The sequence below is a fragment of the Hirsutella rhossiliensis genome, assembly GCF_020360975.1.
Source record: "Hirsutella rhossiliensis strain HR02 chromosome Unknown scaffold00012, whole genome shotgun sequence".
Taxonomy (NCBI): Eukaryota; Fungi; Ascomycota; class Sordariomycetes; order Hypocreales; family Ophiocordycipitaceae; genus Hirsutella; species Hirsutella rhossiliensis.
Window position 1 is genome coordinate 804,901 of NW_025408678.1, and position 18,427 is coordinate 823,327.

The 18,427-nt window shown below is 58.5% G+C and overlaps 6 protein-coding genes across 6 annotated transcripts; all 6 read right to left on the reverse strand.

Moving 5' to 3' along the window:
• Positions 1–1,169: 1,169 nt before the first annotated feature.
• HRG_09314 (aft1 HRR domain-containing protein) lies at positions 1,170–3,007 on the reverse strand (the record flags this gene model as incomplete). Its single annotated transcript, XM_044867785.1, has 3 exons — positions 1,170–1,485; positions 1,556–2,780; positions 2,926–3,007. The coding sequence occupies 3 exons, from the start codon at positions 3,005–3,007 to the stop codon at positions 1,170–1,172; spliced, it is 1,623 nt and encodes a 540-aa protein (XP_044717045.1).
• Positions 3,008–7,749: 4,742 nt separating this feature from the next.
• Positions 7,750–9,595, reverse strand: HRG_09315 (zinc knuckle domain-containing protein; the record flags this gene model as incomplete). Its single annotated transcript, XM_044867786.1, has 8 exons — positions 7,750–7,967; positions 8,019–8,192; positions 8,247–8,323; positions 8,382–8,424; positions 8,479–9,027; positions 9,088–9,137; positions 9,266–9,364; positions 9,423–9,595. The coding sequence occupies 8 exons, from the start codon at positions 9,593–9,595 to the stop codon at positions 7,750–7,752; spliced, it is 1,383 nt and encodes a 460-aa protein (XP_044717046.1).
• A 1,471-nt stretch (positions 9,596–11,066) lies between these two features.
• HRG_09316 (uncharacterized protein) lies at positions 11,067–11,622 on the reverse strand (the record flags this gene model as incomplete). Its single annotated transcript, XM_044867787.1, has 2 exons — positions 11,067–11,305; positions 11,505–11,622. The coding sequence occupies 2 exons, from the start codon at positions 11,620–11,622 to the stop codon at positions 11,067–11,069; spliced, it is 357 nt and encodes a 118-aa protein (XP_044717047.1).
• A 1,552-nt stretch (positions 11,623–13,174) lies between these two features.
• On the reverse strand, positions 13,175–13,969 carry HRG_09317 (uncharacterized protein; the record flags this gene model as incomplete). Its single annotated transcript, XM_044867788.1, has 1 exon — positions 13,175–13,969. One exon carries the CDS (start codon positions 13,967–13,969, stop codon positions 13,175–13,177), a length of 795 nt encoding a protein of 264 aa, XP_044717048.1.
• Positions 13,970–14,615: 646 nt separating this feature from the next.
• HRG_09318 (uncharacterized protein) lies at positions 14,616–15,778 on the reverse strand (the record flags this gene model as incomplete). The annotated part of the gene is made up of 2 exons (XM_044867789.1): positions 14,616–14,907; positions 14,982–15,778. The coding sequence occupies 2 exons, from the start codon at positions 15,776–15,778 to the stop codon at positions 14,616–14,618; spliced, it is 1,089 nt and encodes a 362-aa protein (XP_044717049.1).
• A 261-nt stretch (positions 15,779–16,039) lies between these two features.
• HRG_09319 (fungal specific transcription factor domain-containing protein) lies at positions 16,040–18,136 on the reverse strand (the record flags this gene model as incomplete). The annotated part of the gene is made up of 1 exon (XM_044867790.1): positions 16,040–18,136. One exon carries the CDS (start codon positions 18,134–18,136, stop codon positions 16,040–16,042), a length of 2,097 nt encoding a protein of 698 aa, XP_044717050.1.
• Between the last annotated feature and the right edge of the window lie 291 nt (positions 18,137–18,427).

Genomic DNA, 18,427 nt, shown 5'->3' on the forward strand with positions numbered 1-18,427 from the left:
TAGGCAAAAGCCGGTCGCGATGCGGTCGAGGCGTCGCGTAACGGCGGAGTTGTCGGCAAGTCGCGTCACAAGGCCTTCGTCGGCGGTGAGAGCTGGCGCATCCAGGAAATTTTCGCGTCGGCGTTTGGGAGTCGATTCCCAGCGGCCTCCAGGGGGCACGGTGAAGGGGGATGATGAATGCAGTCGCCGACTAACGAGGTTCCAACGTGGGAGAGACTTGCCCCCCCCCGTTGTTTACCTTGGGGGAGGTGAGGCATAGGTTCCGCCTGTCGCGCTAAGCCCCTTAAGGTGACACGGCGACCCCACTATCGAAGATTCAGCAACGCGGCTGCTGATTGGCCGACCAAATGGCGCTGTCCTCTATTCTCCTCTGCAGAGTAATAGTACCTAGGCCAAGCCATCGTCATCTGCTTCATCGCAGACCGCAGATGAGCATGGCTCTAAACGATCGTAATTTCATTTGGGCGTTATCAGGTGCGCTTGTCAATGGACCTCACGACCACGCAACTGAGTAGTCGCCGCTCCGTGTTCGACACAATCTTGTCACAGGATATTGTCAACAACCATCTTGTGAGGCACAACTCTCCTCTCTTGCTGTCTTGCGCGCCATCTTTCGCGTGCGCGGTGGTGTAGCTTCCATTGCCTGTAGCTACCGCTCCCGAAAAAGAACAAAGAAAATGGTCCTGACAACACCGAGCATGCTCTCTGCCAGGTGTGGATTGTCCCAAACGCCACTATTAAACGCTCCCCTCTGCCCGAGTCTTTTTTCACATACTCATGCCCCGCCAGAAACTTTACGTACAATATGAAGGGACAAGACATGCCCCATCAGGTGGCCGTGTCTGCGGACAGAACGATTCCACAGAAGGCTGAAGCTTCGAATGAAGCCGGCCGGACTGGACGGAAGACGAGGCTGCTTTCCGCCCAGACACGCACTAGTTCTTCTCCGTGAAGTGTTGTTTTACAGGACGATTTGGAATGAGAGGACGTTTAAGCCCCTTCTCCGATCAAGTCACCGCCTGTGCGGGCACAGAAGCCAGGGCGGATTTATGGCTCATCGGCCATGGTTACTCCGAGGAGGCCAAATTTCACTGCGGGAAGAAGGGATCGGCGACTGGCGCCCAGTTGCCCATGACGTCGCCCTGCTCGTGTGCCGGCCGATTCTCGCTCTAGGAGAACCGACGTTGAACGCCTTGACCAGCCATGACCGGCTGGTTAGGCATCGGACCAGCCATACCGTAAGGGTTCATTTGGGCGTTAAAAGGCTCGACGACCTGCGACATGAAGGCACCGTGGAGCCCCTGTTGTTGGGTGACGGGACAGTCCTTGTGGGCGAGCAGAAGCGTCTTGAGGTTGACCACTTCCTCGCGCAGCTGCGTGATTTGTGCCGTCAACGCGTCATTCTCGCTGCTGAACATTTCCACCTTGCTTTGCAGATTGGCCAGCCACTGCTTCTTTCTCTGGCGACACTTGAGTGCAGCAACGCTGATACGAAGCGAGGTTAGTCAACGTACCGATCGGCGACCAAGGCCCGGCGGTGACGGGGGCGTCTCACCGATTCCTCTCGAGAAAGTTCTTGCGCTTCTCATCCTCTGTCATCTTGGACTTGGAGCCGCCTTCGTCTTGCATTCCATTCATCTCGTCATCGGAAATGTCGGTACTACCATTGGTAACCCCACCGATGCTCTTGGCCCTCTTATGCGGAGGAGCCTTGCCGGGCGCATCTTCCGCTTTCCTCCGGCCGTTGGTAGATGACATGTTCTTTTTGGCCTTGCCCCTTGGGTTCGGCTTTGCCTGCTCGCCGTCGTCCGACATGCGACTGCCCTCACTGACACCCCGTCCGGAATCGATCGACGCCGCGTGGGCATTCGAGGTTCGCGGCGAGGTTTCGGGATGCCGAGGTGATGCGGGTGCAGGATGCGCATGGGCCGAGGCAGACGTGGCTGGGAATTGACTCGAGCTTTGGTTTCCGTTGCGGCCTTGGGCGCCTTGTGCGAGCATGAACAGGCCGTTAGCAGCATCGTTGTCGTGAGGATCAAAGGGCCCATGAGCTGGTTTCGACTCAGGCTTGACTGCTGGCGCTCCGTTGGGCATGTCCTGCGGCTGTGAGATGGCGGCTTGCTGCTGCTGTTGCTGCTGCTGCTGTTGCTGTTGTTGCTGTTGCTGCTGTTGCTGCTGGGCGGCGTTGGCGTGTTCGCGCTTGGCGGCGGCGCTGAGGGCTGTGCGGTGGAAGTCGATGGTGCTCGGGGTCGCACCGCCGCTGGCGAGCTGAGCAAAGAGAGCTTGTGAGTTGGGGCTCGGGGCCGGGAACATGGACCCACTGCCGCCGGGCGTGAGTCCCGACCTAAGGGACGATTCGTTGGGCGTGGGGAAGCCGCCACGGAGATGATGGGTGTCGGTAAAGTAGTCATTCGCGGGCCCTGACAACATGGCAGGACTGAGAGGACCGGTGCGCAGCGAGCCTCCACCCCAGTTGAAGGGAGTCGCGTTGGTGCCCGGCAGTAGCGAGGACGGCGAGGTCAGCGCGGCAACAGACGGGAGCTTTGTGCCGCCTGGGGTTTCCGGACCTCCGCCCCCGAAGGACTGCTCGAAGGGGTTGGGCTCCAGGCTGAGCGATCCGCCGGCCTGGGGCGCGAAGAAGTCGGGCGTGTTGTTGCCTTGTTGCTGCTGCTGCTGTGGTTGACCCGGTCGAGGCGGCGGCGCAAGCGGTTTGGCAGCTTCGGCATTGGATGAGCCCTCGAGCTTGCCGGCGGAATCGGTCTCTGCGTCGGGGGCCGGATCTGTCACGGGAATGAGCACAACGGCGCGGTGTTTGGGAAGCTATGACGGTGATGCGGCGTCTTTGCTTGCTTGGCACGGGTAACAATGACGGTGATGGGACAATGGGAAGGTGCAGAAAGGTACACAGCGTCAAGGGAAGCTCACCTTGGCGTGGGGGCGTTTTGTTTGGTTGTTTGGGGGACTTCGACTGGCCCCGGGTGGAGGCGGCTGTGGGAGAAGTCCCCATGATGACGACTGGGTATGATGTAGTATACTATGGGGAGGTGTAGCGAGCGCGATCAAGGGTGGGGTAGAGCCAGCCAAGGCAAAAACTGTAGGGGGGGGAGCGCGGACGAGGCTCAAGTGGAAAAATAATAAAAATGAAAAAAAAAAGGCAAAAGGGCCTCCTAAAGAGAGTGAATGAGGTCACCGGCGGCAAGAGAGGGGGGTGAGGCCAGGAGCAAGCAGCGCCTGGGGGCAAAAAGGGAGGCGGCCAAGGATGCTAGAGCACGAGTGGCTCTGCGCCAGCGCGTAGGTGCGGCTAGATTTTGTGCAGCGCGGCCGCAAAGAGGCGGCGCCAGGGCTTGGAAAAGCGTAATGCCAGAGCAAGTGTACAAGAGATGCGGTTCCAGGCGAGGGCCGAAGCCAAAGCGTCTGGGCGGTGGGATTGCGTCGTCGGAGTGCTTCGAGGTTGGTGAAGGGCCTGGTTGGGGGAGGAAAGACGTCAGAGATGACGTTGTGGGAAAAAAAGAGAGAGCAGCGGGCGAGAAGGCGCGGGAGAAAAGAGAGAGATGGCGGCGCCCGCTACCACTGACGGTCCCAGTGCGCTGGGCGGGGGGCAATTTTTTCAGGTACCTGGGGATGTTTCTAGCACTGTGTGGGGACACTTGGAGGAGACTCCCTAAGGTACTTAACCTGAGGAACCTAGGTACCTAGGTACCAAGCCAAGGCACGTACAGTACGGAGTCTTATGTACAGTATCAATCTGATTAGCTTGCTATGGCGCGATGCTCGATGGGGAGAGACGGTCAACAAGGCCGTTTCGGCAAGATGGGTGGTGTGCAGAGGCAGCACCACAGACCGCTTCTTGCCTTGGGCCTTTGGAAGGGGATTTTATTTACGAGTCCGTGATGTGTGCGGCGGCGCGGATTAATAAGGTGTCGAGAGGCGTTGGAGGAAGCTTAGGAGATGCTGTAGGCAAGCGCAACAAGTGTCCGCCACCAAAGCTTGCCAGAGACGCTGGGCCTGGAGCTGCTGCAGGACGGGACAATCCATTGTGCACGCCTCCTCACACCTCCTCACACCTCATCGCACCTCCTCGCATGGCAACATACGAAGCATTTGGGCCGTCAGACAGCGAGGAAACGGAGCATCTCTTCCTGGCAAGTCGAGCGGCACGTGAGCCCATACCGTACTCCCCGATATTATCCAGTACGTACCATCCAGCACCATCCAGTGCCATCCAGTAAGTTACCATCCTGTACCAGTACGAGCAGGGAGGAGCGGAGGTATGCGATCGAGTACAGTACGTGCTCCCTAACGGGACTGAGTGCACCGGGCTGCTAGTTCAGACTGCTCGACGGATGCTGTGCACACCCTCTCGTACCGTGCGAGCATCGGGCCCGAGGCAAGCACCACGTCGCATCTCGATCCTCTGTTGCCGGTACCACCGCCTCCAGCGTTGTCGTTGTGCTGCGTCGTTGTGCTGCGAGTGATTCACAGGACATTGAGACACGCCGTCGATTTCTGGCGCACTGTGACCCCACCCCCCCCCGGTCTCCCGGCCTCCCCACCGCGTCTTTGTCGACACTGTCTCGCACTGTATGTACCCAGTACCCGTCATGGTGTGCGACAAGCGCGCCAGTGGCATGAGGGCGAGCCGGACGATGGGGCTTTAGCTGTCGCTCGACAAGTCCCTTTTTGGATCCCGGTTGAGCCAGCCAATGTGCGGCGCCTGATATGATGTGATGCTACCTTGCAGAAAAGTCATGCGAGTTTCCTATACAGTATTCTTTTTTTTTGCCCTTCTTTTTCTTCCGGTTTGTCATGAATACAGTACGTACTGTATGTACCTGGGCACGATGCGGACTATCGCGCTGGAGAATGCCTCAAGACGGCTAGTCTCCGTTGCGCATCTCGTCCAAGCCATCCGCACGCCCAACGCGAGCCCCCAAGGGCCGGGCAGGTATGTACGGCAAGGCAATACACAGTACGCAGCAGCCTCGCAAAACAAGGGCACGACCGCCGTTGCTAGTGGCGCGGATGGAGCATGAAGGCATGCACGCCTTTGACGGCTTTCCTCACGACGCTGTGTGGTGGTGGTTGATATCCGCGGCGACCCGGTTGGTCCGTCCTGTGCCTCGAGCTGCGCGTCCGCCGACTGGTTATAAGTTAAGTTAATTAATGCAAGGCAACGTCCAACGAGGGCTCGTTGAACTGTCCGCGCATGCTTCTCGCGCATGCTTCTCGCGCTGCTACTCGCGCTTGGCTCACTCGCGTGCCCGCGCGGAATTTGCTCCCCCTGGGGATCGCCGCCGCCCTTGGGGATGCTGATCCCACGGGGCACGCACGTGTTAGGCGCGGGAGGTTTGCCAGAGGTTCGACTTGAGACTGACTCTTGTTATACTCGCTCTGTTTTGCCTGGCTTCGCTCATGAGGATTGCGCTTCTCTGTCAGTGTCCACCGGTTTCTCCTCCCTCCTATTGGCTCCAAGCAGAGGACTCCAAAGGACAGCACAGTGCCGAGTTCGGACAAGACTTCTGCACAGTGTAGACACATGTCGAGCACGGTAATGTCGTAGCTCGTACTGTGGGTGGAACAAGGCGCTACCGCAGTCGGGTGACGTCAGCATCCGGGGCAAGGTGCTTTAGTCTGTTCATTATGTCACATGTGTCAGGTCTAAAGGAGATACTCTTCTCTTGATCCATCCCCGCGGCATAAAAGTGCATAAAGCAGTGTGCAGTACTAGCATAAGCGGCATAAGCATGCACAAGCTCTTGCAATCCAACCGCCATGCACTACGCGTGCTGATGAGCAGCAAAAGCATCTTTTTGGCGTGCCTCTGCATACGACTTGGTGTTGAGGCTCCGCAAGCAGCTGCTTCTGTCTCCACTCAATGAGGCCATGACGCCATCCGCTCACTCCCTTTGCTGGAGGGTTTCATCCCATCCTCTCCGCTCCCGCGTCGAGGTCCTTTGGTGCGGCGACATGTGCTGCGCAGTGCCTACAAGTCACTCCAATGCCAGCAGAGGGACGTAGCCCATGCCCTCATTATATCAGTAGACCTTGGTCAATACAGACGGAATAGAAGCCGGACACCGCCTCTTTGCCCGGCCGGCCGAGTGGCCCCGAAAGGCAGGTGGGCCGGGAGGATCTTCAAAGGGCCTTTGTCGCTTGGAATAGCCTCGTGCCCATCGATGAGCCTCCTTTGCTCCATCGGCAACAGGCCCTTCGGTCATGGGGGATGGAAGCCTCGTCATCGTCGATTGCCAGGGCCTCGTGCTGCCGTTGCAATCTGTAATACGGGAATCATACCGCCAGACACTATCATCCCGACACGGCCTGCTCACGGGAGCTTCTCTCCGACTCCCCCTCTTCTCCCGGCTGTGGTCGTTGAAGAGGGGGTTTAGTTTATATCCAGCCGTCTGTAGGACTCATCCCTATGTGACTATGATGAAGGTATGACGTAGCCGTTGCGCCTTGCTGGGCCGGGCAAAGACGCGTGGCTTCAATCAAGGCACGGTTGGAGACACGTCTTGGTTGCCGGTGCGGCGAGGAATGTGCGAAGCACGGATGGTGAGAGGAGCGAAAAGAGGCAATAACCCTCTAGAACAGCCAGAGAGAAGAGAGGGAAAACCACAACTTTAGTGCCGAAGCCGTAAGTTACCCCCTGCGCCTCCCGATGCCGTGTCTCGGAGCATGCACCGGCCTCGTCCGCCCTCATCTGCCACACTACCTACCAAGTGATCCAGACCGACCGACGTCCAAAGCTTCAACCCTCAGCCCGCTTCTTGGGCCCGTGGCGGAACGACGACTGCGTCACGAGTTTGACAGCCTCCGGGGTCAGAGGGTCCGCGGCTTGCCCAGCTTGGGCGCTGCATGCCCACCGCATAGCACAGCGAGCGAACATCTGCTTCCGCAGCAGGGAGCTGGTGGTTGTTGCCATAGCTGGCCCTATCCGGTTCTTCCAAGCCTATTTCGTAGATTGGGTCCATGATGTTTCGCAGCTCGCCTAGCCTCTTCAACTCTAGATCGGTAAAAAAGAACGCCAAGGCGGGAGTGGCAACAGTCCAAGCCCTTGAATGCGTGTAATCCGAGACTTTCAAGTGTGCCTGGATCCCTTGACACCTCAAGCTAGCAAGAACCTTTAATTTAACTACGGGTATGGCCTTCAGAAATGGCCATCAGATCTGTTACCCGCAGTTGAGCATCAGCAGGCACGGAGGGAAAGCTCGTACAAACGTTCAATTGGCTCTCAGGACAGCAATGCCTGGGCCTAGTGTTGAGGTGAAGAGCTCCAGACGCGATCCATGCTTCCACCTCAGAATTTCAGACTAGAGCCAGCTCCGTACTAGTGAGTGAAGCCAGTGTGATGCTTCCATGTATGCCCTAGGACAAGCGCCATGTCAGCCGCAGCTCGCCTTTAGTACTCTGGTACGCACTTCGTCTCAACCTCCCACCCATGCCGCAATAAAGAACCCAATGACCGTGAAAACACATTACCAGACGGTCGCTGCAAGTCCTTGACCACATGGAAAGCGGTATAGTAAAACCCATTTTGCATTCGGTATACTGCCCTACCGTATCAGCCCCCGAGACAATCTCCCATCGTCCACACCTTGGAGATTGAGCTCCTTCAGGGTAGGTTCATGGCTAATCTCAAGATGATCCTCAACTCAGGGAGTTGGTCAAGATTTCAAAAGACAAGACAGAAATCTTCCTGCCCATGGAAATGGTGGCCTCAAGCCTTGGTCCCAAAAGCTATCAGGCTCACCAGCCTCCTTCATCAAAAGACGGCGCGTCACCTTGGCCAGCAGCGCCACCGTTTGTATGCCAAGAACTGTCGGCAGCGCCTGAGCCGGCGTCAACACCCGCCGCATCGGATGGAGGGAATCCGTTGTCGATATCCCCAGAGTCAGCGGTGGGCTGCTTGCATCGGACCTTGGTGTGTCCAAACTCCTGACAGTTGGAGCACTGCACCTTGCTCCCTGTAGGCTCGTTAGCTGCAAGTTTGAGTAATTCCTGGCCAGAGTACTTACAGTCCTTAGGCTCCGGACAGTCTCTGCTCACGTGGCCTGTCTTCTCGCAGTTACGACAGGTAACCCTGTCCATGTTGCGAGGCTGATCGCAGTCTTTGGACATGTGGCCTTCTTGGCCACAGTTGTGACAGCCGCGAGGGCCGGCTTGGGGACAGTCTCGAGAGAAATGGCCCTCTGCATAATGTCAGTAAATCACCCGGACCGGACAATTGTTGGCAGTCAACTAACTCTCATTGCACCTTCGGCATTCCACGTTTTCGAGATTGGGTGGCTCCTCACAGTCCGAGGCCCTGTGACCAGATTTGCTTCCATCAAGTCAGCATGCAACAGGTTGAGTGAATCCGAGGGAAGAGAAGGACTCACCCGCAATTTCTGCAGGCGAACTTGTCCACTCGCGGTTGCGGGCCTAGGAACACCAAGTTAGCAAGATGGTCATGCTTCAAGGGCTTGGGGCTCGTACATTCGCGGATGCGGTGCCCGTCCTCGCCGCAGTTGCTGCATGCAATCTTGGGCTTCTCGGGCTTTTCGACCTTCTCCTGACTACAGAACTTGGACACGTGGCCCAATTCACCGCAGTTGCGGCACAGAGGGCGGCCGCCGTTGACAATCTCGCCTGCCTCGCCAAGGCGAGCGAGCAGCTCCTCGCGGCTCTTGGGAAAAGAATCGGCCTCGCGAGGCCGATCAGGTTTCTCCGAGAAGCGGTACGAGATGCTATATCTCTTGCCCATGTTTCCCTGAAGGTCCATGTTGGTGAAGACGCTGACCAGAGAGCGCTCCGTGGCGATGAGAAAAAGCTTGATGCCTTGATCGATCATCGCCTCCTGGAGTTCTCGATACGTGATGGCGCCGTCTAGAGCCTTGACGTACTCTTGAACGGCTTCTTTGGCGTCATCCATGTCTCGTTCAGCCACAGCACGCTCAAGTTTGGCCCAGGCGTCGTCAGGAGTGACGTCGGCAACGTGGTCACGGTTTATCTTGCGAGCATTCTCGCACTTGTTTCTCGTGTGCCCTGGAAACAGTCAGCAAAATACACAGTACTAGAAGCATTGCAGATTCCAGAAGAGCGCACCTTCTTGGCCACAGTTGTCACAAACCATGGGCGGCTTGTCGGGGCATTCCCTGACAAGGTGCCCCGGCTGTTTGCAGTATCGGCACGTCATTTCCTGGGGAATCGGACAATCGGCAGCACGATGCCCGCGAGGGAGTCAGCGGCGAAGTCGTCTTCAAGTGTGTAGCAGCTAACATACCCGATCTCACCGCAACTGAAGCATTTGCCAACGGCAACATCTTCAGCGTTGCCCGGGTGTCCGGGACCATCTCCAAACGCATCGCTGGCCCGGGTACCACTAGCGAAGAAACTCATTAGCAGGCATTCAAAGCGTTGATTGGGAGGGCTGTGCTCACTGCTCCTGGGAGAAGCCACCATACCTTTCGGCTTCCTCGTTGTTGCGGTTGAAATCACCCGGGCCAGTGTCAGCCTGATAAGCAGGTGCGGCAGAAGAAACGCCGCTCCAGGCATCGTTCGGGGTCGGAGCGGTGCCCCAGGCATGGAGCGCGGTTTCTCCGGTGGCGGCCATGATACGAAGGCGTACTGAGCAAGTTGTTGTCAGCGAGGTGGTCGCTGTCGGGTGAGTTCGAAAGCCAAAGCGGAGGATAGTGGTGCCAGGTGTCAAAAAGAAGAGGCAGAGAAGAAATGTGCTGGCAACTCTTCAGGGACCACGCGATGAGAAGTTTGTATTCCTGTGGGTAGGGGGTGAAACAAAGGGCACTGCTGCTTGGCCCAGCAAAAGGAGGCAGGCAGGCAAGGCAGACTCGCCGTCGAGTCTGTGAAGAGATGATGGCCAGTCGGGGGTGATGAAAGAAGAAGGCGAACTTACCGAGAGCTCCTGATTCAGGTCTCGAAAGTCTGCTATCTTGCCTCGAGGGCCTGCAAGACCGAGACGAGATTGAATTTGCCGTGGGTGCGCGTGGAATGCAAACAAGTGAGAGGCAGCGTGCAAAACCTGCACGAAGGCGTGTAAGGTTAGCAAACGCTTTCGACGGGAGTGGTCAAAGGGGTAAGCGATGAGGACTCACAGGGCGGGGCCGATGCGTGTGATGCGTTTGCGTGTGTTGTGGTTGAACGCGTCGTGGGAGTAAAGAAGGAGGAGGCGGAGGAGGAGGAGGAGGAGGAGGAGGAGGAGGAGGAGGAGGAAGAGGATGGAAGAAAAAGAGAGGTGCAAGGGGGGGGACAGAAATTTGGTTGCTCGGCTACCTGCCTGGGTTGCTGGAAACGGCAGCCACGACGAGTTCAGACTTGCCTCGCCGCTTCAGCACACGCGTTCAGCTGCAGCTAGGGCACCTCGATGCCCTGAAGCTTTAGAAATAGGCTGTTACAGGGCTAACATATCTCTTCTGTTCACCCCCAGGCGCCGTGGACAGCCCTCACATCCTTCGAACGCCTCTTGGAGGCAAACCGTGCAACTTGAAATCTCAAGCATCATCGAGCACCCAATCCTTGAAGAAGAAAGGATCGAGGTTCCGGTAAGCAGATTCCAGGTCGACAAGATGGTTGCATACTGGCTAATTCATCTGCATATTCGACAACGCACTGGTGTATCTTGCAGAAACAGTCTCGTTGCGATATCTGTCCCAAGATCGAAACACTGCGAGAGGCTCATGAAAGAGAGGCAAGGCTCAAAGTTATCCCGCCGTAGGTTTCTTGGGCGGCATCGAAACGGGGGACGACCGCGACAAGGCGGCGAGGAGTGAGCGCTCAAAGGCGGAATCGGCGAGGTAATGCTCGATTCACTTTGGCCGAAATCATGCGGGGGCCTGAGTTAAAGGATCGACTCAAGTTAATTATCAATAGCTTCGACGGCCGTCCTTTGTTGCTAGTAGACAACCGACTCGGGCAAGAGTCTTCTGCCTGCCCCAGTCACTCGCTACAGGCACAAACACACGTACACACACAAGCCGCCTTCTACCCCTCTTCTTGATTCCATGTCCATTCCTCTCGACTCCGTGTATGTGTGTCAGTCCCCGCTGTCAAGCCTTGCTGCGGATGACTTAGGAGCTCTTCTTGCACGAGCACTGCTCGCAGCCAAAAGGCCGGTCCTTCTTCTTGTTCTTGTAGACACAGTTGCCCTTGTCGTTGACCTTGCATTGCTCCTTGGCCGGGCATTGACTGGCGTGGCAGTCCTTGCCCTTCTTACTGGTCACGTAGCACTCAACCGCAGCAGCGCGGCCCTGGAGCTCCTCGAGGACGTCTTCCGAGTGCCGCTGCTCAAGAGGGATGGGGTTGGTATCTAGAGTTGCATTCGAGTCAGAACACATTCATCGCTTTTTGTCTCCCAGTTATGGCGGGAATGGGAGTAGAGTTGGGGTCGTGGCTATTCCGAAGGCGTATATCTCGAGATTGAACAATGGCTATTTCGCCATCACTCTCAGAGACACGCGATCGGACATGTCCTGTCCAAGCAGGAATGACTTGTTCGAGTAACTGACCATCGCGCTGCTCGTGCTGAACAAGAGAGCCTTCACCGCTCGTGGAGGGAGCGGCCATGGAAAAGGGCGCCGCCCCAAGAACGGCAACGGCGAGGACAATGGAGCGGAAGGAAAGCATATTTGCGGTTTCCGAAATATCGAAGTAAATTACAAGATGCTGACGGCTCGAATGATTGACTGGGAGGCTTGATGGTTTCAACAGCGGGACGCTATGGCGAGACTGGCTCTTTTATACCCTTGTCTTGTTTTTGAAACATTTATGTTCCCTTCATGCTGTCGCTATTCACTCACTACCTTGAGACCCCAGGATTATTACCCCTGCGTGTCTCGGAAGGGTCACGATATCGAGGGAAGCGCCTGGCGGCAGGGGAGCCGAGAAAAAGGTACGCGATGGATGAAGCTGGCGATGGAGACCTGTCCGGCCAATGGACAGAGCGTGATGCTATCCCGGCCCGCAGCACCGTTGCAGTTCACGGCTGGGAATAAGCTTAGGTCGGAACTTGTGCCAGCCAAGACAGCTGCTCAGCGGTCGGGAATACAGTCGCGTGTCACAGACTCACCTACAAGTTGGCATTGTGGCTGCCAGCAACGCAAAGGAATGGGGCCCTCCACACATCTCAAGCCTCGGCAACGGGTGCTTTGGGGGGCGTTAGTATCTTGTCGTCACTGCATAGGCGCTTACGCCGGCATCCCCGACCCGTCTCAACACGCCCGAGGTTCCGAGCGCGACCCCCAGCCCGGAGGACGGCAAGCAGGAGTGTGCCGGCACGTGGAGTGTACGCGTCGTATGCGCGCCAGACGGAGGGTGCCAGGACGGGGACGATCCTGTCATCGTCAAAACCGTAGAAATGGAACATGGGCTTTCACCTGCCGGATGTGCTCTCCCGTGTTTCTACTAGTGATGAAAGCATAGACAAATCTCAGTTCGGCCCAGCGCTCCTTTATCAAACGGAAATGTCTTGTGACTGGACCTTGGGGGAGTCCCATTTTGTGAAACCTCGCTGCCGTGTGCAGGGATGGCTTCTGACTGGAACCTTTGGCACGCCTTCACGTCGAGGAACGGCCATGCCCGTCGTCGCCTTCCGGGTTCCCAGACATCACACCTGTCTCTTGTCAGATTCGAGCCCCGTTATAGATAGGCTCGAGGAAGTGGGTTTATGCCAGGGGCTGAAGCTCTGCCGGCCCTGTTTCCCCAGACGGATGCAAGCCCCGCCAGGATGCAAGATCGGCAGTTTTCATGCGGGACATTGTGGCGTCTCTGCCGATCAGAGACGGCCTTTAGTCGGGGTTACCGTTTGCTACAGGTCATCACTGACGATTTACAAGGAGCAGGGGAAAGGGCCAGGAGATCCTGTCCAGCGAGTAACCGACGGCCGACATCACAAGCAGGCTAGAATGACAGGTATGAGCACAATCATCCGAATAACTGGCCATGAGAGAATGTAGCTGAGCTAGGTGAAGAATCATGTGGAAGTTCGTTTACATGAAGGGAAGGTTCAAGAACATGTACATGGAAGCTCGCCTGCATCAACGATTGTGCTGCCTGCCTAGTGCTGACTCACATCGTGCCTCGTCGTGTCTCGGTGAAGATACTTGTAGTCTTTGTCGTCACAACTCTCACCGGCAAACAGTGGAGGGTGTCTTGCTGAGACCGGGACTCCCCCGAGACATCACTGCACCGTGGTCGGAGAGATCAGCTCCTCCTTGGTGCGCAGGTAGAGCCTCGGCTTTGTGCTGGGGAATTCTTGCACGGCCTGCTCCAGCTTCTGCAGCGCGAGCCGCGTACGCCCAAAGACGTGCTCGAAGGCCTCCACGTTGTCGTCGTCTGTTACTTGGGCGGCGGCCTCGTCCAGCTTGGCTCTGTACTCGTCGTTGCGGGCTGAGTTGGCAGCGGCGCCGCGCTCGATGGCGTCCCGCAGCGGCGACAGCTGCATCTCGGTGGGTGTCTTGTCATAGACCTGGCCCCAGTCCTCGTATGGCGCGTAGCTGAGGGCGCTGTGGGAGGCGGGCATGTCAGCCGGGTCGAACCACGGCGCGACGACGACGAGGGTGCGCAGCGAGGCGCAGCGGCTCTTGATGACGTCGATGGTCTCCCACAGACGAGACCAGTCGCGCGGATTGACGACGACGTGCTGGACCAGGGGCAGGATCTCGTCGTCGCCGTCGTGCTCCAGGGCCGTCATCAGGCCGCGGTCAAATTTTGCGTCGCGGAAGAAGAAGACGTGGCGGCCAAAGTCGACCCAGCCCAGGGCCCTTGTCTCTGCGTGCGTCGTCTGCATCGCGGCGCGCGCCTCGCGGCAGCTCTGGCCGACGTTGCGATGGACCTCGCCGACGAGCTTGACGCCTCCACCGCCGGCGCGCTTGAGCTTGGTAAAGGACCAGTACTGCGCGAGGGCGGTGCGCCAGATTTGCTGGCGGATCTCAAGCGGAAACCGCGGGAACAGCGGAAACGTGCAATCCATCATATCTGTGATGCCTTGATGCGGGAGACAAGGAGAAAAAAAGTGGTGCAGTTGAGGGAGGATGGAGAGGGGGATAGGTGCGGGCAGGCGGCTCGGGATGATATACCCGATACACCACCAACAGGCAGCAGAGGGGGGCAGGTTACAATCCCCGAGCGGCTGAAGAGACTTGGAATGACGGGCGGAAACAAGGCAGCCTTGACTGAGGATCAAGGCAAGCTACTGTACATGCGGCTTATGCTTCCTGGCCAGCTGTTGGTATTAAAACGTCATGATTGGAGACGGGGCCCTCGAGACAGGTTACACTGATGCTGACGCTCAACCTCCATGTCACTGCCAGAGTTTCTCGGCCAGTTACGTCACTACGAAACGCTGCCTTGAACGAAAAGACCATGTTCGCGATGCGTTGGAAAATGACTTGGGGCGTCACACCCAGGAGCACCCTTTTCGCATTGGCAACATCCTCATCCCGCTGTAGACACTATGTTCCCCTCGACGGCTTATTGCACAAAAGCCACCAGAGGATTGCTCCAGCGAGACACGAGTTCTGGCGTCGTGCCTTGCCTGGGTAGGCATCTCTCAGAAACATGAGTCCTCCGCAAGGTCATCGAGGCATCGCGCAGGACCTCCAAAGCTGAGCATACCACTCCTAAAATGTTGTTTGGAGCTTGGGATAATCCTTGGCGTGTGCATGCAGGTCGGCAAACAGCGACTCGGATTCACCACCCGGCAGATGCCGCATCCTTTCGAGGTCCTCCTCTTCGAGATGGCCCAAGACTTCCAGTGGCTCTTCCTTGCCATTCTCCTTGTCCTCTTCCTGCGGCTCGACCGCCTTGTCGAGGCCCGAGGATTCGCCAATCAGGAGAAGCTGCGCGTTCTCGTAGTTGAGATGTTCGGGCCGCGAGGGGAGCCAGCGGAGCGATCGGAACTCTTTGATGATTCTGCCGACTGTCAGATTTCCTTGTCCCGAGGCCGGCGATGTGTATATAAAAGAAAACGACACGGATCAGCTTACTCTTCGGGGAACTCGGGCCCCTTTGGCAAACGTGCATTTGCCGGACCCTTGTGCTGGGGGTTCTTGGTACTCAGAACGAAGCTGCCCTGATCCTTCAGGCCCAGCTTCGTCTGCACAGACCCGAGCTTCTCCGGCAGTGTAGTCATGTAGGCAAGATGGCTTTCGCGCCCCGTCGTGGTAATGGCATAGACGCCCTCGCCAACCGGCGTCGCGGCAGGCGTGTGTCTCGTGCCTGCCGTCTTGGTTTCGTAGTCGTCCGACGCCAGGAACTTGCGCTTGAGTTCGTCGTACGATGGGCTCGACATTTCTACAAATGCCATGAAGCGGTCCTTGCCGCTGGATGGCAACGCTTTCTTGGGCAGCGCCATCAGTCGCGTGGTTCTCGAGTCTCCGATGGGTCCCTCGCCCAGCTTCGCGTCCTTGTCGATGGGGCGCAGGAGGATGTAGCTTCGCGCCACGTCGTCGACTTTTTCAATCTCGTCAATGCCCACGCGGCCGCGCACGAAGAAATAGAAGATGCCCTTTTCGAGAATGTTGGACGGGACGTGCGGTTCCTCGGATGGCTGCACGGCGTCTTGGCTCTCCTCCTTGGCGGGCTTTGGATGCTTGCTCTTCTCGCTCCTGGGGTCGGCAGCGTTATCCTCTTTGCCATTGTCAAGGGAATCGTCGAGGGTCGTTTGTCTCTCCGTCTTGGTCCGTTTCACGTCGGAGGAGTCGTGATCTGTCTGGTGCTTCTCTCCAGTAGAGGCCGATTGCTCTGCCTTGTCGGACCTGTCTTGACTGTTTGAGCCTACCATGTTGAGTCTTGCTCGTTTGATGGTCAATGCAGCCATTAAGCTTGTTTGGAGGGCAGTTTTGAACGAAGCCGGTGGCAAGGCAGGCGGTCAACCAGTGATGTCATCGATCTCCAAGGCCCAGCAAGCCCAGCGGGTCATGACAGAATTATGACATGGGCATCTGCGCTTCCGACAAGGATCGCCAGGGACTATTCAGGAACTGGATCGTGTCTCAAGAAAAAGAGAGGAAAAGCAAAACTCCCACCCACTTGGTCTCGCCCGTCATCTCAATAGCGTCTCCGGCCCGTCCCTTACGACGCCAAAGCCGCCAATGTCGTGCTCGAGCAGACGCAGTGCCTCGCGCGCAAACGGCGCTGCCTGGCCGCGCACACGGAGTGCCCACCGGAGCTCGCCGACCCGCGCTGCGCACCAGGCCATCTCGTCCGTCGTCTCCGCCGTCGCCCAGAGCAGCGCGGCCAGCGACCCGACGTGGGCCACTTGGTGGGCGGCGGCTCGGCCCCAAAACGCCGCCGTGTGCTCGGGCTCCAGCGACGTCAGGAGCTCCGTCGCCGCCCGCAGATTGACCTGCGCCGCCGAGCGGACGGCGCTACGGAGGGCCTCGGTCGTGTGCGGTGTCAGCGTCCGAACTAGGGCGCGGTGGATGGCAATCTCGATCGAGACGTGGGCTAGGTGCAGGGACCCGTTGGCACAGAGCTTGCCTCGCGGCTTGTTCTCGAGCCGCAGAGTGTCGGGCAAGGCCGACGACCATTCTCGGAGGTGCAGGACAAAAGGCTGGGCCAGCTCGAGCGCGCCTGTTACCCCTACACGATCCAGCGTGCCCCCGACGCGCGTGGCCTTCGGGCTGTAGAAGACGGAAACAACTTCCGTGAGCATGTGCGCCAGCTCAATGTGGCGGACAAATATCTCCCATCCCATCCGAACGTCCACGTCGACGGCCGCATCGCGGCTCTGGCCGGGATCGAGCTCGGGGAAGTCGGAGTCGGCACACGGCCTTACGTCCCAGTCGTCGTCGTGCAAGAAGAAAGGACGGCCGTGGACAAGGGCTCCCCAGCGGTCCTGCATGTAGAGAGCCCAAGCGAGCCTCCGGCGTAGGCCAACCTCCCAGACCGGGATGGACCAGGAGCTGCAATCGAGATGGAGCCCGAGGTCCTGGGCCATGGCCACCATCTGCGCGGCAAACGCACGACCAGACGTGGCGACACCGGCGGGTTCGGTGACGCGGCGGTGCCGTTGGAGCAGCAGCAGGCCGGCCTCGACGGTGCTGAGCTTGGGCCGGCGCATGTCCTGGCTGACGGTGCGCTCGGCCAGCCTTTCAAGGGCAACCGCGTCAGGCATGGCCTCGGCCTGGCGCCCAGCCAAGACGCTATCGTAGAGCCGCCAGTCGAGGGCGACGAGGTAGACGGCGGCAAGGAGCGAAGGGGCAAAGTGGCGATGGGAAAGACGATGCTTGCTGACGAAGACGTGCTTGTGCAGAATGGGGAAGCTGGGGTGGACGATTCGGAAGTAGAGGTCGACGAGGGTCGGTCCGTGGGGGTGGACGGTGGCTTCGATGGCGTCGAGGTCGGCGATGCGCTGGGCTTCGGATGCCGCCGCCTCGTCGGGGCGGACGATGAAGATGGTCTGGTCGTCGAGACGGCGAGCCAGCTCGGACGGGGCCGGGTCCGGGGGGGTGTCCGAGGAGGATGGAGGCGGGGGGCGATGGAGATCGAGCAGGATGGGGTCGCGGTAGTCGGTTGGGCCGACGTATTCAGCGTGCGTCGTCGGATCCAAGCCTAGAGTGTCGTTGAGGATTGCTGGCGGAGATATGCGCCAGTCATCGTCGTCGTCGGCAACATCATGGTCCGACTCGCTCGGTCGCCGCCGGGACTTGGCTGGCGACGCGAAGCTAGACACGTCTGCAAGGCTGGCATCTACCGACGAGCCCGCCCGGGGCAGTGCGTATTTGGGAGGCGAGAGAGCGCCACCGCCGTTGTCGATGTCGTCGTAGCCTCCAAGGCGATTGCCGGACGAGGTTCGGCTCGTAGACGGCTCCGATTCGCCGTCGACATCTATGTCGTCGTCGTTTCCGCCCAAGACGGCCAGACTCTGCTGCTGCGGCGGCGGCTGGCCTCGAGGAAACGGCTGGCGATGACGCTGACGAGGCAGCGGCCCGCGCAAAAAGGTGCATCGCTGGCCGTGAAAGGCGCACAAGACGCACTGGCTCTGCGCCGCCTCCTTGACGCAGCGCGTCTTGCGCAGACGGCATGTGTCGCAGGGCCGCGAGCGCGATGGCCTGGCCGGTCGGCCGCCGGCTTCATCAGGCATGGAGAGGATGGGGGCGATACGGAGATGCTGTCGGCCATCGGTGGCCGAGATCATAGATGGGAGGCGACGGACGGACCGAAATGTCCCGCTTTTCTTGGGTACATGCCCGGTCGACCTCGCATCAACAGCAGCTCGACAACTCACATGCGTGGAGAAGAGACAATGGGCGCCCTCAGACGTTGATCCGTCTACATCATCCATTCAAGAACACCGAAGGTTAAAAAGAATAAGGCATCTGTTAAGCAACACATGCCGACTTCAACGCCCCCTCGAGCCCAACGGCCCCATCGAGCCCAACGCCTTCGCCAACCATCGCCAGCCACCGTCAAGCCCGACGCTCCCGCT